At 41.5% G+C, this 22,380-nt stretch overlaps 1 protein-coding gene across 2 annotated transcripts in view; it reads left to right on the forward strand.

Moving 5' to 3' along the window:
• rnf144aa (ring finger protein 144aa) overlaps nt 1-22,380 on the forward strand; it is a 50,961-nt gene that overhangs the window by 19,237 nt on the left and 9,344 nt on the right. The window contains exons 1-3 of one of the 2 annotated variants that reach the window (XM_034111022.2): nt 20,123-20,211; nt 20,374-20,524; nt 21,482-21,586. In XM_034111022.2, coding sequence (XP_033966913.1) covers nt 20,390-20,524; nt 21,482-21,586 — 240 coding nt within the window. In that variant the 5' untranslated portion in view covers nt 20,123-20,211; nt 20,374-20,389. Of the gene's footprint in view, nt 1-20,122; nt 20,212-20,373; nt 20,525-21,481; nt 21,587-22,380 lie in introns of those variants that run through there. The other variant, XM_034111021.2, reaches the window with a different exon arrangement.

Here is a 22,380-nt window from a genome sequence, read left to right on the forward strand (position 1 = left end):
AGTATCACTCCGCAGCCGCACCCCATCAGTAACGTCCTGATGGTATATGTGCGCGGCACTATATACTACAGACGGTCAACTTGAAAAATCGCTCGCAAATTGTTAACGATGCCGAGCCGCTTTAAAGTACACAAGTAGTACGAGGAACTTAGCGACGCACATAAAGAGGCGACATGGGGTCTGCGGCTGAAAAGAGAAACCTGAAAGTTAGACATGAGTTAAATCACTCAGTGAGGTGTTCTGTCAGAGAGAGTGGTGTTTAGTTTACAGCAGCCTGTGAAGGCCAATAATAATTTAAATGTCTTCCTTACTATAAGCAGTTATGAAATACCTGTTTGTGAAAGGTTATTTATATTCTTTATTGTTATAGAACCAACTGGTGAGTTAGCCTATGAGTGTTAAGCACATCAGGCTGGCAGCTGTATGGGCATGGCACCATGGTAGCTGTTATTTGTTAATCATGAGCAATGCATCCTTACATTGTTTAACTGTGAGGTGTTATACAATTGTACTGTACTCTGGAGAGCTTTTAAAGGTAAAAAAATAAACGGCATGATGGGATGTGCAGTACCAAATATGTAAAGCACTTTTTTGTTAATGTATGATTTGCTGCATATAAGGAATAAAACAAAAATCCTCTGTCGTACCATATTGAAGTATCATTATTTTTGCATAGTGTTGAATCGCATCGTATCGCATAATGTTGAATCAAATCGTATCGAACTGTATCGCAACAGGGGTGAATCGTATCGCATCGCCTGGTGTTTCAAATGTATCGTTAATGTATCGTATCGTGGCAACGTATCGAGATGCGCATCGCATCGGCCTCAGTGATGGAGATGCACATCCCTATTGGACAGAGATCATGTTGTTAGTTGTCCATTTAATATCATGCAAATCATTATACATGTTTTAAACATTTCCATCAGGTGAACACCCTCACATTAGGGTAAGGCAAGGCAAGGCAAGTTTATTTATATAGCGCCTTTCAACACAAGGCAATTCAAAGTGCTTTACAAAAAACGAAAGACATTAAGAAAATGGCATTTAAAATCAGTCATTAAAAAGAAAAGATAATAAAAATAAACATTAAAAGGAAAAATACATGGATAAAAGTTACAGTGCAGTTTAAGATATGAATAGTTCAATTAAAAGCAGCGGCAAAAAGAAAAGTCTGTAGTCTGGATTTAAAAGTAGTTGGAGCGGACCTGCAGTTTTCTGGGAGTTTGTTCCAGATATTTGGAGCATAATAACTGAACGCTGCTTTTCCATGTTTAGTTCTGAGATCTAATAATACTAACACTGAAGTTCTGCCACTGTCTGTGTTTAAGTGGATGTCATTGAAGACCTTTACAAGAGCAGTCTCAGTGCTGTGGTTTGGACGAAAGCCTGACTGGAACACATCAAAACAACTATTTAAATGCAGGAAATTACTCAACTGTTGAAAAACTACTTTTTCAATGATTTTACCTAGAAATGGCAGGTTTGATATGGGCCTGTAATTGTTCATTACTGAAGCATCTAGATTATTCTTTTTTAAGAGCGGTTTAATGACTGCAGTTTTCAGGGCCTGTGGAAAAATACCTGAGTGAAGAGATTTGTTTACTATATGAAGTAGATCTGAGGCCATGCAACGAAAAACATCTTTGAAAAATCCTGTTGGAATAATATCAAGGCAGCAGGAGGAGGATTTCAGAAGTTGAATAATGTCCTCTTGGTTTTTATCATTAATCTGATGGAATTGTGTCATTTGAATTGATATTAGGTGGACATAGGGACAACACATTTGCTGCACCTGATGCAGAGGCACTGACTGCTTGTCTGATTTTCTGAATGTTGTCATTGAAGAAGGAGGCAAAATCATTGCATGCCCTGGTGGATAGAAATTCAGAGGCTACTGACACTGGGGGGTTAGTTAGTCTGTCGACGGTAGCAAACATAGCACGTGCACTGTTTTTGTTTTTGGTAATGATGTCAGAGAAGAAAGACTGTCGTGTTTTTCAATTCCAAATTATAAAGGCCAAGTCTCTCTTTATAGATTTCAAAGTGAACCTGGAGATTTGTTTTTGCCACCTACGTTCAGATTTTCGACACTCTCTTTTTTCTGCTCTCACGGTCATGGCCTTTCTCCATGGAGATATTTTCTTCCCAGTCACTTCCTTTACCTTAGTTGGAGCAATGGCATCTATAACATTTTTAATTTTTGAATTAAAATGATCTACTAACTCATTTACTGAGATGTTAGCAGGGGCAAGTTCTGAGTAAACATTTCCCTAGTATTTTCAGTTAAATATCGCTTTGTGGTTACCTCTTTTTGAAAAATGTTGTGAACAGAAATAGAGCTCTCAAAGAAAACACAGGAATGGTCAGAGAGTGCAACATCAGTCTCCACAACCTTAGAGATATTCAGACCCTTTGAGATAATTAAGTCCAGAGTGTGCCCCTTATTGTGCGTGGGCTCCGTCACATGCTGAGTCAGTCCATAGCTATCAAGAAAACAAAACAGTTCTTTAGCCCCTCTGTCCTGGGGGTTGTCAACATGCATGGTAAAATCACCAACAATGACTAGACGGTCAAAGTCAATACACACTATAGACAGCAGTTCAGTAAAGTCATCAAAAAAGCTTGCACAGTATTTGGGTGGTCTATAGATATTTAGGAACAGAACTCGAGAGGAGCATTTTAGCTGAAGGGCCACATATTCAAAAGAAGCAAAGTTCCCATAAGATTCATGCATTGAATGGAATCATTGAACAAAATAGCAACTCCACCCCCTTTCTTATGCATTCTTTCCTGACTCATAAAACTAAAGTTGGGAGGGGTTGATTCGATAAGAACAGCTGCACTGTTATTTTGTTCAATCCAAGTTTCCGTTAAAAACATAAAATCAAGATTGTGCTCAGTGATAAAATCATTGATTAAAAATGTTTTTCCTGCCAGAGACCTGACATTTAATAAAGCTAGTTTAAGTTTGTTGGATACACTATCAGTAAGATTTTTTGTGACAAGCTGTGGCTGACATGGAATCACTGCTAAATTTGATAAACTCACACAAACGTTTGCGCACTTCCTGTTTCTAAGCTGATTCACCGCTCTTAATCTATTACCTATCAACACAGATATCCAATCCAATCCATTTTATTTATATAGCACATTTAAAAACAACAGAGTTGAACAAAGTGCTGTACATCAACAACTGTATAAAAACATAGCATAAATACATAAAAACAGACAGGACATGAAACAAATGTAATACACGAGACAATGAAATCAGATCAGAAGCCACCGACTGAAAAACTCTCCTATACGACGTAAAAACAATACAAAACACTAGTAAGGTAAAAAAAAAAAAAAAAAACACATTTAACAGCACAAGTGTCACCTGGTCTGTACAGTAAAAGCCAGGGGAAATAAGTGGGTTTTTAAACGAGATTTAAAGACAGCCGACCTCAGTGACCGTCTGGGTGTGTATGGTTTTAAAAGATCTGCCAGGTACGGTGGGGCTAAAGCGTTCAGGGCCTTGTATGCGAACAGCAACATTTTAAACTGTATTCTAAAATGGACTGGTAGCCAGTGTAAAGAGGCCAGTACAGGCGTAATATGTTCACGCCTGCCTGTCCTTGTAAGGAGGCGTGCAGCAGCATTCTGGACCAGCTGTAGGCGTGACAGGGAAGCCTTGGTCACTCCAATATAAAGAGCATTGCAGTAATCCAGTTTAGTGGATATAAAACAATGTATTACTTTCTCAATACATATCGGCAAAGCAGGGAAAAGCAGGCAGGGCCCTGGCATGTCCTGGAAAGAGTTGAGAGTGCCATACACCCTTGAGCCTGGACCCAGGGTAGGAGATTAGTAGTTAGTTTAGTCGTTGCATTATTCATGATTTGACAGTAATGCAGTGTTACATGTAAATGGTATAATGGCCAGTGGTGTTGTAAATACAGAATACATTAGTTAAAAATCAGAAAATATCCCATGTATCCACTGTTTTGATGGCTCTAATAATAGGGTTTATATGGGCTGCCACACAGTTTTTTGGCCAGCAGCCATAAGACCTCATTTTTTCAGATTCGCTGCCAACAGTGTGCTAAGTGTCCACCCGTTACGTCACTCTTCACTCGGTCAGACAGCCTGTGAATGCAGCCATTATTTGTTTGTTTTCAGCCACTGCCCTCGGTGGGTGTGACCTTGTGTCTGTTGTGCTGTGTTGCAAGTGAGAGCTAGTAAATCTATTCTATTCCATAAATAAATAACCTGTTTGTTTAGTTTTATTTTTGGAGAAGGGGCGCTGGAGATTCAAGGAGATTCTAATGAGGCTTACTTCAAAGATGAAACTGTTAAAAAACTGGCAGTCAAACCACTTATGAAATAATCTAAAAAAAAAGCCAACAATATTAACAAACAAAACTGATTGAGTTTTTAAACAGTAGGTTCTGCCAGTTATATGTGTTGGGTTCTGTTTGGCATGGAAGTACAAAGGGAATTGTGGATGGGTGAATATAAATATCTTTAAATGAACTGAAATTAAATTAAACTGAAAATAGCTTCCAATGAAAACACAATGAAGAGAGCAGTTGAGTCCAAACTTGTTCACAGACAGTTGAGCTGTGGACTGTTTGTATGAAAGATGTTGCTTCTACTGTATAATTACAGTACAGGTAACTTTTTCAAGGTTGTCACAACATCCATATTAATGCATTTAGAGCTTTATCAGAGTATTTACTGTGATCTTGCCATGGTGTGCATGTAAACACAATGACTGAAGTTGTGAGTGACAACAGATAGCCACCAAAGTCGACCTCTTTGGCTCTCCGCATCTGTCAATAGAAATAGGCTCAATGTGGCTCGCCTGTCATCTTCACTTAGCTTCTGAGACACTAAAGTGAGGCTAGGTGGCTTTTTGGGAGGGGGTGCAAGCCTACTGTCCCTGCTCAAAGCCTTGTTTTAAGCAGGAGTTGGCAATATATGACTAAAATAAGAGTTGTTATTGTTATTCTGTGTTTTTATTTTCTTTCGTTATCTGTTGTTTTGTAGAGAACAGAATGTTGTCACCCTTTTTCAGCACAGTCTGGCTATTACTCTCTAAACAATAAGATATTGTGGACAAGTTGCTTCTTGCCTCAGCCACTTGGCCAAAGGTTTTGCACTGTGCTTTTTGCTCACAAATATATCATCAAAAACGGCATTCTTTGGTGTGAAGGCAGAACAGCAGGGAGTATTATCCCTGGTTGCTAGCTAACCAGGGGTCCATTGAGACACACATTGAATGTATAAAGTTAAGAAAGAAACTCATACAATTTGAAATGCTACTGAATCTCAATAAGCACTGCCAAAGCCTCAGCTTGTTAGTGCTCCACTTACAGGGGACACTTAGAAAATTGTCCTTTTTTATAAAAATTTCAGAGGATTTCTGGTGTTTTTTCCCATTTCGTCTGTTTAAAAAAATTAACTTTTGCCCAATTTCCCTTTTTTGCATTATCCCTGAACTTTTCTTCCCCTTCTTCTTTCCTTCCTCTTTTCTTTTTTTGGCCCAACTCATTTTCTGTTTCTGTTCTGCTTGGTTTTGCCACTGTAAGACTCTTATCTCTGCTGACAGACATGTTTTCTGCTAAATGTGATATACTGTAGCTTTGCTACGTTCACAGGGCTCATCATTTTTAACCTGGAGAGACTGTTGAAGACTTGATAAACATTTAATCAATATAAGGTCTGAACTGACTCGTTGAATCCTGCAAAGTTGATATTTGTCATCTCCAACAAACCAAAATAAAGTAAATACAAACCAGATCAAGCAGACCAATCTTAGTTTTTCCTGTGTACTCTGATAAGAGAGTTGATATTTTTCTTTTATTGCTAAGGAAACATGGCAAGGGTCCAAGTAGGCATGAAAGTACAGGTTATACCCAGACATGACCTCTGACCCAAATTGCCAAACAGGCTTTGATTTGATTTTCACCTCATCACATAAACATGTAGCCTCTCCACACGGCTAACAATGCTAAAATACAACTGGGTTATTGTGTAACTCCTCAGGGCACGAAGAAGTAGGCCTATCGCCTCTCGGCTACCCTCTAAGCGTACCCTCCATGTCAAAGACAGATGGAGACTGTCCCCAACCACTGTCCCTCCATGAAGGCATGTAACCTTTCACAGTCAGTGATTGAGATTTCCAAATATAAAACCCCTATGAGAGTGCTTAGGGTTATGAATGTGGGTGAGTGGCTAGTGTCATGTCTTTGTATTGTATTGTATAATCTAAATCAACCTATGGCCCATATACACCCATGACCTAATTTCTGCTTAAAAATAAACCCTCTCAAAATAGACACTGGCATAATTTATCAATGTTATTTTTCCATCAGTTGTCGGCATTGACGTCTCTCACATTGACTTTATTTGAAAGGTGTGCCAATGTTGTATCAAGAAGGAGATATATTGAGAGTAGTGCATTTACTAACAGGTCATTCTTTTTGAATATTTCTGACTTGATCGTCAACTTAAAAGTACCACATGTGCATGATTGTTTTAAGAGGAATAGTTTAATACTGTATGAATAATGCAGAAGATGTTGATTACAATCCAGGCTAGGGCAGGATTTGCGTATGAAATTAATGTTGACTTTTGGCGATGTGCTGTCGACCTTTTTGTAAGGCTAAAATATGGAAGACTGTTGATGAGGGAGAACAAAATTAATTTCCAAATATGTTTTTATATGATACAGGTAAAGGTTGTTAACAATAGGCATGGGAATTTGAAAGCAAATTAATATTCGAATATTTGACTCCCCAAAAAACCGATTAACCATATTTACATATCATATACATTACTATTTTTAAATGTTTAAAAAAAAGAAAAGTTTTAAAATAAATATAGACACCAAACCAAGTTCTTTTTTATATTTGTCTTAAGATATTTAAAATGGCACTGTTGTATACATTAATAATAATAATATATTTTATTTCTATAGCGCTTTTCTTGAACCCAAAGACGCTTTACATTTGGGAGGCAGGGAGGGTAGACAAACAAAACAAAAACAAAAAGATACAAAACAGAAAAGCAGTCAGGACCAGTGGTTGCGTTAGACTTTTTCGTTGTCCGTCAAATTTCCGTCATAATCCATTATTACCCGTCATTTTATTTGATAAAAGTTTTTTAAGAGTTTTAATGATGAGGTGAGACATATTTCATATTTATGTTTGGGTACTGAGCAGCAAATTCATTCATTTTTTTTAATGATTCATACAGAACTTTCAAGGGCATGGAGAAAAAAACACACCGACCGTGTGGTCACTTTCATGTCAATACGAACATGAATGATTTATTTTTTCCTGCACTGACAGCACAACAGAGGGAGGCAGAGGCCGCTAAAAACACCACGACCATTGTGCCTAAACAGGCAAATATGAACAATGCCATCGTTTTAAATGAGACAATTACAATCAGAATATGAACAAAACATTTACAAGAACAACTCAATTGACCTGCTGTAGCCTAGCCTGAACGCTGATTTCTGCATCGTTGTGCACCCTCGGTTACTCATCTTAGCTTCTCTACAGATGTCGCAGAACATTTTTAACATCTTCCCTCCTCAGCCACTTAAACTCTTGCTCCCACTGAACCCGGTACTCCAGCTTCAACTCCTTGCCACTTGCTTGCCCCTCTGCCGCTGGCTGAACGTTGTCAGTTGTAGTCTTACTGGCTTGTCCTTCATCCTCCACCGCATCAATCCCTCTTTTCACCTCGTTTATCCACACCATCACAATTACTGGGCTTATTAAAAAAGCTTCGGACGATCAGCTGCCGTGACATTTTGCGATTGCTAAAGCCGGTTAAACAACGAGGTAATCAACGAGGTCAAAAACAAGACTAGACAATAGCTACTTAATATACACACACTCGCCACCAACTGGACAGGGGTGTGAATGACTACATAATAGTTACAGACTACAGTAGAGTACAGTAGTAGTAGTAGTAGTAGTAGTAGTAGTAGTAGTATAATGTGGGCCGCTGGTGGGCATTTTGGTGCTGTTCCGAGTTGTGTTCTAATCTGTCAAAATGACGGACTGCTTTCAGATTTTTCCGTCATTGTTTGAAAAAATCCGTCATTGACGGAAAATATTCGGTTAAACGCGACCTCTGGTCAGGACATTGAATTAATCCATTTGATAAATATGTAATCAACTTAGGCACCCCTCCCATAATTTTTTTTTTTATTATTCTATTAATCATTCGCATCCCTAGTTAACATCGTACCATGTTTTTGTACTCAAAGTTGATTGACATCAGTTATACTCCAGGCGGCCGTTGAAAGGTAAAACGGTGCTGATTAATGAATGTCTTCTTGCAAGATAATTATAGTTATGTATAGAAGTGGGTGTGTGGCAGTGGCGAGCCGTGACTTTTATACCTATGCCCTCTGACCCCCACCCCTTCCCTCGAAAAAAAAAAAAAAGAGTTATTACGTCACAGCGTATACTTCAGTGGAATATCAAAACAACGGGGTGCAGACGTATCAATGAAAGTGACCCTCTACCACACAAAACAACATCTGTAAATAACCCAATTTGTGATCTTTGAAATTGAAAAGGATATTGCATTGTGTTTGTTACTTTTGTTGCAGTTATAAGTCTTAAGTGTAATTTGGATTGCTTTTATTTTGAAGGTGAGTTGACGTTGTTGACAGGAAGATGTTGTTGCTATGGATACAAGAAAAGCTTCACAGCGGGCGGAACTTGTCATAAAGTCCGCGATAATAAAACCCACCCATTTAGAGGGAAGATATGATTGGTCAATTATACTGTCACCTTGTGGTACCGCTGGGATTACTTACTCGCCTGCAGAGGTGGTTTGTCGGCCTTCGTTTGTATTCCAAGAGGCATTAACGACGTCTGGTGACCACCCAGCCGGCATGCTGGGGGTCCCCAAAGCATCAACCTTCTGAGCAGGGGTATTCAACTCAAATTCAACGAGGTCCAGTTAGAGAAAATCTCCACATGCAAAGGTCCGGAACTTCAAAATGTCTAACTTGCTTTATGAATTAGTGTGATATATACATTGAAGTAGCCTGTAGCTTTATCAACGTCTGCATGTAATCAACAACTGACTGCCAATCAAATAAAGAAAGTACAATTCATAAACAACAATATTTATTGTCAATTAACATTGAACTATACAGATATACAGTAAAATACTGTGGATATGTGTAATGTTCCTCTCGGGCTGCATTTAAAAATAAAATGGAGAAAATAAACAAAATAGCTTTTGAAAATGTGTGCATCTTAAAAGTGCTTAATTTTAGATCAATAAAATAAAGTGTAGCAGCAGCTTGAGTTTCTCTTTTTCTTTGTTAACTGTTTCACATCATGACATAACAGTTTCATCATAACAATTGAACAGTTTTAAAGTTTCTCTTTATTTCCCTCTTATATTGCAGCCCCTCGCTCACTTTTTTTTATTCAGTGCGAGAATTGAGCTCGAGCTTGTCCTGCCAGGAGTTTAAATCTAGGCTGAAATTGTGTCAGGGCCATTCTCATACACACATGCAGGTGCTCATTGGTTAGCCTGCCCTGGAACGATATTTATTTTTTGTGACCTCAGTTCTGACTTGAGAGGGAATGTTTGGTCAAACACTTTGTGTTTTGTCTCATAGTGGCGTTTTGGCACTTTTAATGAGCGCCACGGTCTCTGAACAAATGAGACACACTGGTTCTGTGCTCCCAGTGGGCAGGATGAACATGAATGAGTCTGTCCACTCAGGGTTAAAAGCTCTGTTCTCCCTGTCCACTTTCCTCTTCTTGGAGAGTGCCATGTGTAATTATGTGTCTCTCCCTGTCTGCCGCTAACACGCCTGTTCACTCTCCTCTCCGCTTCTCTCCCTGTATAGCTAATTATTCTCTTCACTCACTTTCCTCTCCACTTCTCTCTGCCGCTATCTCGTCTCTTTTTCTGTGTTTCTTTCCCTGTATCGCTCACTCGTCTCTTTCGCCCCCTGTCGGCAGCGGTTAAAATAGAATCGCCCCGTCAAAATTGAAATCCCCTATTAATGTATTGATTATAGGTCCGGGTCCGTATAGGTCCGGATCCGGACCGCCGTCCGCCTGTTGCCGACCCCTGTTCTAGAGCTACGGGCAGTAGGACTGCTCCTACAGCACTGCAAACCCTTGCTACAGGGCAAATATGTCCTGGTGAGGAGCGACAAACGCACCACAGTGGCTTACATCAACAGGCAGGTCGGAGTCAGCTCCGCCACCTTGTTTAGCACAGCGGAGAACCTGTGGTTGTGGGCCTCAGAGAATGTTTTTATCTCTGAAGGCCCCTCACATTCCGGGACTGGAGAACAGGACGACCGGCCTCATGTCAAGAGGCGGGCCCCTGCCAGACGAATGGTGGTTCCCCCTGGCTCGGCAGGACAATCCACCTTTGGGGGTGGACATGTTTGCACACGAGCCATGGCCAAGATGGTTGCTCTACGCCTTTCCACCGCTGCGTCTCATTCTCCCCCTCCTGGAGAGGGTGAGGCGAGAACGTCTGTCAGTCATCCTAGTGGGCCCAGGTCGCCGCGCCGTGGTACGCAGAGGTGACACAGATGGGCCACGCCTCCTCCCCGCAATGGGACCTGCCGTTGGTGCTCGAGGCTCTGGTCACAGAACCATTGAGCCTCTGGAGCTCTCCTCCCTGAAAGCACTGTCATGGAAGACAGCGTTGCTACTTACCTTGACTTCAGCCAAGAGAGTGTCGGTGCACCCGAGTTGCCTGTGGATCCAGGGTGACCGTAACGGGGCGACACTCGGGCCGAACCCCTCCTTTGTTCCCAAGAACTTAAGGAGTTTGTTCAGGTCAAGGGCTATACAGCTGGGCGGCTTTAGTCTTCCACCCCATATTGGGGACAGGGAGGCTAAACTGCACCTCCTCAGCGTGCGCTGGCATGTTATGTGGAGCGTGTGGCCAGTAAAGCTCTGTCCAAGAAACGCCTGGCAGGATGGCTCTGCGAGTGCATTGCACATGCCTACGGTCAGGCGCGGAGAGCCTTCCCCACGGGGGTCCGTGCGCACTCTACACAAGCTATGGTTGTGTCAACAGCCTTATTTAGCGGCGTGAGTGTGGAGGACATATGCACGGCGGCATCTTGGTCCACGCCAGGCCCCTTCATAAGGTTTTATCTCTTTGACATGTCTGGCTCCTTCTCATCATTTGTGCTTGCTGGGGCAACACAGGACTGGTGAGGGGGGGAAGCGGGCTGTGGGTCAGTAGGTATCTGACCCCCCCCACCCCCTGGACATGATGCACTTATGGTTTCCCATGCTCCTTAGGGACCTGTGAAACATGGTGCGCAGTGAGCCCCATACAGGACGGAAGGATTATAGGCAGGCAGATGGGGGAGCCTTCCTCACTATTTTCCATGCACACTCTTCACGAGGTAAGTGTGTCTGAGTGTGCTCTATCAGCCAAGTAAACTGCGGCCCCAACTCCTCGACGGTCATGGCCGAGGGAGGAGAGGTTGCGGTGCAGTGGCTGCTAACCAGAAAGCCGGTCAGGGGCAGTGTGATGGGTTATTGGACGACAGGGCGTGTATCCATCAGGGCTCCACCCACTGTACCCATAGAGTCCAGTAGAGGGTGGAGCCTGTGAGATATAACGATGGGATAAGCACAGGTGGAGCCCTCTACTAGGGGCCCTGTCTGTCCTATGTTGCTCGCTGAAGAGGGTGTAGGATGACAATCGGGAGGCGAGGCCCCCTTACATACTGTTGGCCTGCGCGCGCACTCAGGTAGGCCCACCCCCGGGGGCCGGCTATGTTTATAAATATCTCAGTAGGTAAGGTAAGGGCAGTACCCATAGAGTCCAGTAGAGGGCTCCGCCTGTGCTTATATAACTAGGGTTACAATACGTAACCCATCGTTCTGGGCTACTGTAGAAACATGCTACAATGCGACGCAGTGCATCATTTCAAATTATCATCAGGGCACCATCATATTTTCCTAGTATATACTTTATATCTTCCAAATAAAACCAAAACCCCCTGTGAATTTTGTAGAATGTGTAGAATTGCATGGATGTTTTTTTTCCTGCCTGTTGTTCTGCTGCTCAGGGAGAGTTTTCAAAACAAGTTGATACAAATGATTCGCAGGCAGTAAAGGTGAGCCAAGGGAGTCAGAAAAAGTGGACCAAATTGCCCCCTCCCGTTTGACTCTGTCTTTCCTCTTTTCTCTGCAGCAGTGGACACAAAGAGGATATGACATAAATGAAACTTAAAGGCCCTACTAATTGGCCATGAAGAGCAGGGCTGGGCTGTTGGGGGGGGGGGATAAACGGCAGGAAGGAGCGGGGGGAGCAGACCTCAGGATAACTAAGTGCTTATTAAAGACCCTGAGCTCGCTCTGATTAAATTGCTCTTCAGCATACCGTGATTTCAGGTGATTCAATATATGTAGAATTTGAGGTGAATTAAATAACATGCTTTGTTAACATACATGTGTTTTTGGGGTGTGTCCAGTTAAACCATAGCAAATGCTATTTGCAGTATGTCTGACAGAAATGTTGACAAGAGTAAACTTGGTTTTAGATTCAGTTTTGCTGATAAGGCCTGTCGGAACAACGTGTGTTTGAGTCAGCTGGTATCATATGGTGCTTTTCACTACAGTAATTACAGTATATGATAACCAATCGAACATCTTCTGGGTTGGCTTGTCCCCAGACTTAACGTAGAATATTATCTGCATAGTCTGTCCTTTTTTAAGCCCTGCCTTCGTCTTTAGCCGGCCTTCACTTTCTTTTCTCTCTAACTTCTCTAAGTGGTTGACAGCACATTCTTGTGAATTTGCTGAAGGACAGCTTTGTGCACGTATTGAAAGAATGGTTCGCAATAGAAAAACACGTGGGCTGCTCCCTTTCCCAGATCAGCTAACAGTTGTTTGCATCTTTCTTTCAGCCATAGATGGTGAGGTATATAAATAGAGACTTATGCAATGCTTTGATGTGACATTATATAATTACGAACGGTATAAGCCAGACCAGGTGAAAGTTAAGGGCTTGAAGATTGTTTCTCTCTTTATTTTCCTCTTTCTCAAATATGTTGAAGGAGCAGATGACGAGATGGTGTACACACTGGTGCAGTGAGAGCACTTAGTTTAGTTCCTGGTGAACCCTGCACTGCAGTGTGAGGCTTCCTGCTGTATCTCTGTCTGAGTCTACTCTCGTGAGAATTTGCATTTTGTTCCTTTGGCCGGTAGGAAGCAGCATTTATTTGAATGCAGAAGAGGCTGTATATTGTGTGAGCATTGTTAGAGTAACAGCCAATACAAGGGTGTAGCATTAAATAACAGTCTAGTATCGATCTCAATTGACTTGAATAAACATATTTTTAAATTGACATTTTATTGTCCAGAGCCTGAAATATATATGCCAAGTTTTGAGCACCAACAATCCTTCACAAAACATCGTTATATGTTCAGTTCTACCAAAAAGCTGATTAAAAGTGTTTGCTTTTATCGACTTCATTTGTGAATCATTCAGTACTCAAAAGATTAGAGACAATTGTTAGAGTTGACATTTGCGGTGATAATAAATCAATTATACGTTTTGCTGGCGTATGCAGCCATGAGTGTTTTTAATATTTGATGTTATGTGTGCTGTAAGTGTAACTGACCTTTATTTCATACAACACATGACGTAGCTGTAGATAAAAAGAAGAAAGCTTAATGGATGGTATCATGTATACTGCAGCAAAAGAATCTCTCACACTGGAGTAGTTCTCCTCAACTGCTCCTCCATGCCCAGTTCCACCCCAGTGGAGAGTTAATGGTCGTCTCTGAGTGTATACGCCAGTTATGGAGCCATGATCGCGGAAGTGCTGCTGTAGCCAGTGAAACTCTGAGCCTTCAGACTGGTGACTGACACATGGTGACCACTGCTCAGGATGGATCTAAGACTTGTGACTCATTCATGACTCCCGCTCTATTCATCTTTAGCTCTCTGGCCTTCCTAGACGTATAGTATTCTACAGGGCTATATCTGAAATGAGCGCACACAGCATTAGAAACCTGCATGCACATCTCCAGTGCTCAGGATATTGTGTGTGTGTGTGTGTGTGTGTGTGTGTGTGTGTGTGTGTGTGTGTGTGTGTGTGTGTGTGTGTGTGTGTGTGTGTGTGTGTGTGTGTGTGTGTGTGTGTGTGTGTGTGTGTGTGTGTGTGTGTGTGTGTGGTGTGTGTGTGTGTGTGTGTGTGTGTGTGTGTGTGTGTGTGTGTGTGTGTGTGTGTGTGTGTGTGTGTGTGTGTGTGTGTGTGTGTGTGTGTGTGTGTGTGTGTGTGTGTGTGTGTGTGTGTGTGTGTGTGTGTGTGTGTCAGTGTCTCAGTGATAATGGACTATCTAGTTAATAATGCAGCAGCGGATGCACTGCACCACCTTTTCACATGAAAAGTCATTTTCGCTTTCTCGCTCTCTCTCTCTCCCTTCCCCATCGTTCCTCAGGCCATTCTTACAAAACTATTTCATTTGTCCTCATCGACCCGGTCTGTCACTATTAGCAAAGCCAATATAAAGTCTGCAGGGAGAGAAACTGATTTGAATGTAAAAGCACACACTGATAGTCCATTAGAAAGTCCTGCATGGTCCAGTGCAAATTACTTTCTACTGTCAGTTTATTTTTCCTGCCACAGGGCTAATGAAGTTCGGCGGCTTAGGCATGGACACAGATAAAGAAACACTCATTTCAGTCCGTGTGGAAATGCTGTCTGTCAAATCGTCAGCTGTCAGTTAAGACTCTGCTGTGTTATTGAGGCTCCCCAGGCCTTCATTTGTATTTTTCAGCACATGTCGTCTGTCACGTTCCTAATAAGTGAAGTTTAACTTGCAACTTCATCATCAACATTCAATCATTTTGACATTTAACGACTGCTGCTCCTGTTACCAGCACTTTATGCTGCTTTGCCTCTCAGACTTGTGTTAAACTGACACATGACGAATAGACAAATTCTTCTGTTCCACTTTACATCTCTGAATGTGACTGTTCTACAGTACTGTAATACTACCTTGTACATGTGTTTGTTAACTGCTTTAAAATCAAAACTGCTCCACCTGATAAAAATATGCTCAAAGATTGCTGGTCAGAGGATGTATGAGCCTATATCATAATAACCTAGTGAGGCTGTCACAACAACATCATCTCTGACTCAAACCATGTTCTGAACAGCGAATATGAACTGCTACCATCTAATCTGAGATACAGGGGTTCCACAATTCAATACAGTCAGACTGAAGCACTCCTTTGTGCACCAGTCAATCCTCTCAGTAAATACAGAGCTGAATCCCAGATAAAAGGCACGCTAAAGGGTCTTTGAGCATGTTCCTCTCATGTTCCTCTCATGATGTTATGTTAAAGGTCCCCTATTATACTGTTTTTCATCAATATATAAAAGGTCTCAGATATGTACAAAACATGTGTCTGAAGTGTTTGGCTTGATACCAAACAGATCATGCATTGTAGCATCCCATAATGCCCTCTGTTTCAGCCCTGTTTCAAAAGTGCTGATTCTCTGTCTGTGACTTTAGATGAAAATAAGGAGCCACTATTTGGTTAAAAAGAACACAATGGTGATTGTTCAGGTGATAATATGGGGGGGGGTTACCTTGGTTGGTTATTGGCTAATGGTTACACAACCCAAAAAATCGTTATGACATCATAAAGTGGCCAAAATCTGACAGGTTTTTATACAAATGGATCAGGACAAAAAGTGAGTGAACTTAGTGAGGGGACACATGTTTATGTATAAAAGACATGAAAAAGTGGATTTTGCATAATATGTGACCTTCAAATGTTAGTTTTTTCATGTATTGTGTCTTGCTATTTGTCCATGTTGATGTTGCAAATGGAGCTGCTGTGATGCATGTCAAATTTGAGACTTGATCCGACCATTAAAGTATTATCGTATCGTACATGCCACTTGTTTGCACTGAAATACCTAAACATGGCTATTTTCCAACTGTGATTAGACTTCTTCGGTTGTAAAGGCTGTCTCTATGTCATATGTTGGACCACCAAATCACATTCACTCCCCAGAGGATCATGTTTTTAAATCTGTGGCTCCATCCTGATAACAAATTGAAATGTAAGCCTTTGTAAAGGAGCTGCGCACCTACATAATAAAGCTTCCTCAGCACCCTGGTCAGTGTGATGGATGGTGGATAGATGGATGAATGCCAGGTGATTTGAGTGAGTCAGACATGAGGTTCATCACATTTGTTCCTACTTTGCAATACTCTCCTCTGTCCTCCTACCTGACACGATGAAAAGATGCAAAGGAGGAAGAATTGAGGGTATCACATGTTATCAAGTAGGACATTTTTCCTGGTCAAGCACGATCTGAAAGGATAATTTACCGGGAACACAGCTGGTCACCTGAGAATAGGCTTTTAGCTTCTCTGTACCGTCTTTTGTTACCACAATGTCATGAAATGCATGTTATCTGATAAATCAGCGATTTTTGACAAGCCAATTTGTTCCTATTAATTGGCTTTTTATATTCGCACCTGCTGTTCGCACATATTTCAATCAATCAATCAATGTTTATTTATATAGCCCAATATCACAAATGTTACATTTGTCTCAGTGGACTTCACAGTGTGTACAGAATATCAGTATGACAATACGACACCCTCTGTCCTTAGACCCTCACATCGTACAAGGAAAAACCTCCGAAGAAAACCCAGTTTAAAGGGGAAAATGGGAGAAACCTCAGGGAGAGCAACAGAGGAGGGATCCCTCTCCCAGGACGGACAGACGTGCAATAGATGCCGTGTGTAAATTGAAAAGATAATACATTTGCAACATAGGTAGTCCAAATGTTTGGAAATGCATGTGTCTATAATAAGAAGATGAATCCACGAGGATATCCATCCAGGACCTATGATCCAGGACCACAGCCACGACTCGCGATCCAGGACACAGGACCGCAGGATCATCCATGACTCCGGATCCCGGCATATAGGGCTGTGCAATTAATCGTATTTTAATCGCGATTACGATTATGGCTTGCGACGATTATGAAAACAGCATAATTGACCAAATACGATTATTTTTGCTGGGTGCGCTTTCGCCCCTCCCTAAAAGCCCACTCGGCCACGTGGGAGTGAGTGTGTTGTGAGTGTTCAGCGCGAGCGAAGATGTCAGAACAAGAGCAGCAACTCGTTAAAAAGAAGGGTAAAACTATTTCCACTATTTGGAAGTACTTTGGCTTTCAGGAGTCCGACGTGGAGCAAAACAAAGTACAGTGCAGGATTTGTTACCAGGTTGTGTTGGCACCACACGCTAACACAACCAATCTCTTTAATCATCTGAAATACAACCACAAAGTGCAATACGACCGGCCAATAATACAACAAAAAGCAGATGCCCGCTCGACTTCATCCACCACATCATCACAGTCATCGATTCAGGACGCATTGTACAGAGCAACGGCCTACGCGACGAGCTCGCAGAGACACAGAGATATTACAGGTGCCATTACATTTCACATCGCTAAAGATATGTGCCCAGTTAGCACTGTTAGCAACCAGGGCTTCAAGCAACTTGTCAACACGTTGGACAAGCGTTACGCGATGCCGTCTCGGTATTATTTCAGCAGGTCTGCGCTGCCTACGCTATGTGACAAATGCCGTGGGGAAGTTGAGAGAGATGTGGCTTCAGCTGATTACTTTGCTACCACAACAGACCTATGGTCTAGCCGAGGGGTGCCCAACCAGTCGATCGCGAGATGTGTCTAAAAATAGAACAACAATATTCTGTTTTATCGTTAATGTCCTGTAACATAATCTTCCTGTGCCAGAATAATGCACTTGAACGCATCAAAGCTTTGTGATTGGCCGGCGTCACCCCATGTCTCGGGCCGTGGCTGAGGGTCTTCAGTACAGGTGGCTTGTCACCTGCCTGCGCTCATCTCTGAAACCAGACCATGTCAACAGGCTGGTGTTTCTTGCAAAACATCTTTAAGAGATGACATGAGCAGCCCTACCAGCATTTGCCATGGTGGCCTAAACATTTTTATTTGGTCTTAAATTGTAGTTCAACATTTATTTCCTGTTACTTCTGGACCATGACGGTTGGCCAGCCTTCAACGTTTAACTGAGTTGAATATGTTGTACCAACATGTTGGCTATATGTTAAGGAGTTTTCAGCAGGTTGTGACAGTGCACTGCATCATATTTGATTTAATTTATTTTGGTCTAAGTTATTTTATTTATCATATTAATAATATATGTTGAGTATGGTTTTGGAAGTGCGCTCCAACATATTTGTTGATCTTGTTTATTGGTAAAATATTATTTGTTTTAAAGTTCAATAAATGGTCAATGAATAATCGTCAAAATAATCGTGATATCAATTATTGACCCAAATAATCGTGATTATGATTTTTGCCATAATCGCACAGTCCTACCGGCATATATAGACACCAAAAAGAAAGACATTTGGGGAAGCTGGGTTAATCGGAACATGAGAGTACACAGGTATAGACAAAGAGAAGGAAGAAGTAAGATGTCCCCCGACAAACTAAGCCTATATCATTTTTTCATTTAATTTCAAACCTTTATTTAACCAGATTGGTCCCATTGAGATCATAGATCTCTTTTTCAAGGGAGACCTGCAATATCAGCAAAACTAGGGGCTGAATCTAATCAGCCCTAACTATAAGCTTTATCAAAAAGGAAGGTCTTAAGCGCACTCTTAAAAACGGATAGGGTGTCTGCCGCCCGAACACAAACTGGAAGCTGATTCCTCAAAAGTGGAGCTTGATAAGAAAAGGCTCTGGCTCCCATTGTACTTTTAGAGACTCGAGGAACAACCAACAACCCTGCATTCTTGGAACACAATGCCCTAGTAGGACAGTAGGGTATAATGAGTTATTTAAGTTATTATTATGAGTTATTTACAGTTTCCTGTCTTGCTAAATGTGGGGGATGATGCTCTGTCATTATGTGTTGAAGAATCTGTTAAGCGGAAAAAAAAGTTGATTCTGTTTCTGCCCAAAATGAGAGGGGAAACTGGGAAAACTAAGTGGACATGACATTTCTTTGACCATGCCAAGATTCATGTTGTGAAAAAAAGCAGATCTTTCTTCTAAAACTCTCATTTGACGTACTATATATATCCAGTAAATATCCAAATGATGAATAAGAAACATCCTCCCATACCTACATTTCTGCTGCTATTTCTTCTGTCACTTCCTGTAGTTTAACTGCAGTGAAGTGTAGTGATGCTTCACCTCATCAGCTGCAGCATTCGATCGCTCACAGATTTCCAATGAGTGTCTGTCTAATAATAGACTCCCACTAGGATATACTCATGTATCCTCATTGAAGTACCCATTGGGAATCTTCCTCTTTCCTCTCTCCTTGAGCTGCATTAAGACAAGTGAGACTTCCTTACTGAATGGAATACCTAACATTGTTCTCTATTTGGTGTGGAGCAAGAATAGGATATGAGATAAAAGAAATGAGATGGAGACACACCATCTGGCTAACACCAAAGGCCACAGCCTATCACATGCATTCGCCTCATTTTCACAGCAGATTATTCTCTGCTTTATTTTTATTTGTATGTATATTTTTGTATGTGTGGCTTGCCTTCACCTCGCACCCTATTGACGTTCATCCATGGTGGATGCCTTTTTATTCTACCCTCGAAATGCGTTGTGGTATGAAATGATATAATTACTGGTAAACCAGAACACACTGTCTCTCTTTTTCTCTCCACTCCCTTCTCTGGGTGGCATATATATATATATATATATATATATATATACAACACAATGGTCCATGAAGGCTGCACGTGAACTCTTCAATCTCTTTCCTCCCACACTTCCTGTATGTCTATGATCAAGCAGCCGCAAATTGAGGCCGACTATACCATGACTAGTGAAAGGAAACCGCAATTTCACCCTGTCTCTTCTCCTCGGACTTGCTTCTCTCCCTCCTAGCCATTGCCCCTTCCACCTCTGAAAATCCTCCTTCAGCTGGTTGCTAAGCAGCACGGGGGAGCATGACGGTGTTGACGTTGTGTGCTCGGTACCACTTCCTGTAAACAGCCGAGTGGGTGCTCTTCGCTCTCAGCTGCAGAGGGAAGACGAGACGGCCTAAAATAACCCTTTCTGAATGTCATGACGTAGCGTAGAGAAGAAAAAAAGTGTTGTTTTATCCAAGGAGCTGAGAGAGCTGATAGGTACAAGAGATTCAGGATTAATTATTGTCTTTACCAGAAACATAATGCCTGGAATAACAAGGGCCATTTTGTGTGTGTGTGTGTGTGTGTGTGTGTGTGTGTGTGTTGCTTCATTAACCATAGCCCTCTGACCTTTTTCCCCTCTTTTTTTCTGTGTTGCAGCTCAGTGGCGGTGAAGATGACCACGGCACGGTACCGTCCCACCTGGGAGCTGGCCGTGGACCCCCTAGTGTCGTGTAAGCTGTGCCTTGGAGAGTTCCCTCTGGAGCAGATGACCAGCATCACACAGTGCCAATGTGTCTTCTGTACACTGGTGAGGAGGACGCTCTGGAAACAGTATATCCTGTATACTAGAAATATAGGATCTACAAATCAATTTGATTAAAACGTCAAAACTATTTTCCGTCTAGCGATAATGAAAGATGTTACAAGTTGATTTTTATTTATATGCTATACAAGTATTTTCAGAGGTAGAGTTAATTAATCAGAGCCACACGGGATTTTCCTGATTTAAAATGTAGAAATGACCTCAGGATCTATATCTACTCTCCATTCCTACTGCGTTACGGTGGTACCGTGTGAAAAGGCTGGGACAAAGCAATATAACACTCATTGGCTGTCAGATCCAATCTAGTCCAGAGATGAGAAAACAATGTCCAAGAGCTAAAAATAGAAGCCACTTCCTAGAACTCAGTTTGGGCGGTGGCAGAAATCACCAAAGTTCAAGTGGTTCAGTTTATTTCACAAGAGGTTAAACAGCCTTTATCTCACTCAAGCTACTTTTATCTCAAGCTGTTTTTTTTCACACATTTCATGATTTTTCAGCCTTTCTAAGTGTCTGTTTTTTCCATAATTGTACATTTGCAACCATATATATCTCACTGATATGCTTCAAATGCTAATTTCATGTAAAAAAAATGAAGATCTATAAACACAACATTGTATAACATTATAAAGTTGAACAGTATATTTTAACTTCCAGCTCGGCAGCAACATCCTTTGTGTTTGTTTTTGTATTTCTTAACATAGAAAGTCAAATATTCACTCAAATATATAAATCTTAAACTCTAAATTCTTAATTTTCTTCACCAACAAGCTACTTTTTTCTAATGCAACAGACAGAGATAGTGACAGAGGGAGACACTAAGGCTATAGTTTGTTTACCAACTTTTCTGTTTGTGTTTGATTTGACTTTCAATTTTGCCATCCAACTGACTGGATATTGAACTGGGTCAATGTCTGATTTGCCTGCCTGTCTGTTTTTCCTCAGTGCCTGAAGCAGTATGTTGAACTCCTGATCAAAGAAGGCCTTGAAACTGCAATTAGCTGTCCAGACTCTGCCTGTCCCAAAAGAGGACACTTGCTGGAAAATGAGGTATTGATTGATTAAAAGGAAATGTCAGCTTTTTACTTTGATCATCATTTGATTAAATTGCCCTTTTGGTGGTGACTGGCTGCCATTATCGAAACAATCAAGCTTGTCAACATGTCGGACAATCACCAAAAGACAAAACCGCAGCAATTTCCAGAAACATTTTAAACTGTTGTATACTACACACAATGGTCTACAGAATTCTGGATGCTTGAAATAGGCCAAACTTATCCCTAAAAGTTATTATTTTCATTTCAGAATCGTTCTACAATGTTGCTGCGTTTTTGGGTCCACTTAAAAGGTTAAGAATGGTAAAACTAACATTTGGTTTATACATACGGTATACTTCAAAGCTCCAGATGACCACTGTGCTCCACCTGCCAGTGTGTTTATTTTATAATGAGCAGCTGAGGTCCAAGCGTTCCTCGCCCTCCAGGCACTTTGCTTCATGGACTCACCGAGCCTCTCACTTGCTCACGGAGGCCCTCAGGCACCGCATGGTTCAACACACCGTCCTTATGTTTCTAATCAATCGGTGTCACTGGCCCTAATGGAACCCGTGCTACTCCTGCCACTCAGGCAGAGCATCATCCCGTCTGCTCTGACAGCAGTGTCCTCACCCTGTAATTGACTGCTATTTTACAAACCCTCAATGCTCATTTCATTGCCCAATAAATGAGTGCCTTTGACCTTGGGTTGGCCTGTGTCTGCACTTTGAATACACTCTGAGAACTGGATTATCTTTTTCCATCTGAAAGTGTAATAATTGATAAGTAGTAGCAAGTTCTGATCTTGTA

Source organism: Pseudochaenichthys georgianus, chromosome 22, assembly GCF_902827115.2.
Source record: "Pseudochaenichthys georgianus chromosome 22, fPseGeo1.2, whole genome shotgun sequence".
Lineage (NCBI taxonomy): Eukaryota > Metazoa > Chordata > Actinopteri > Perciformes > Channichthyidae > Pseudochaenichthys > Pseudochaenichthys georgianus.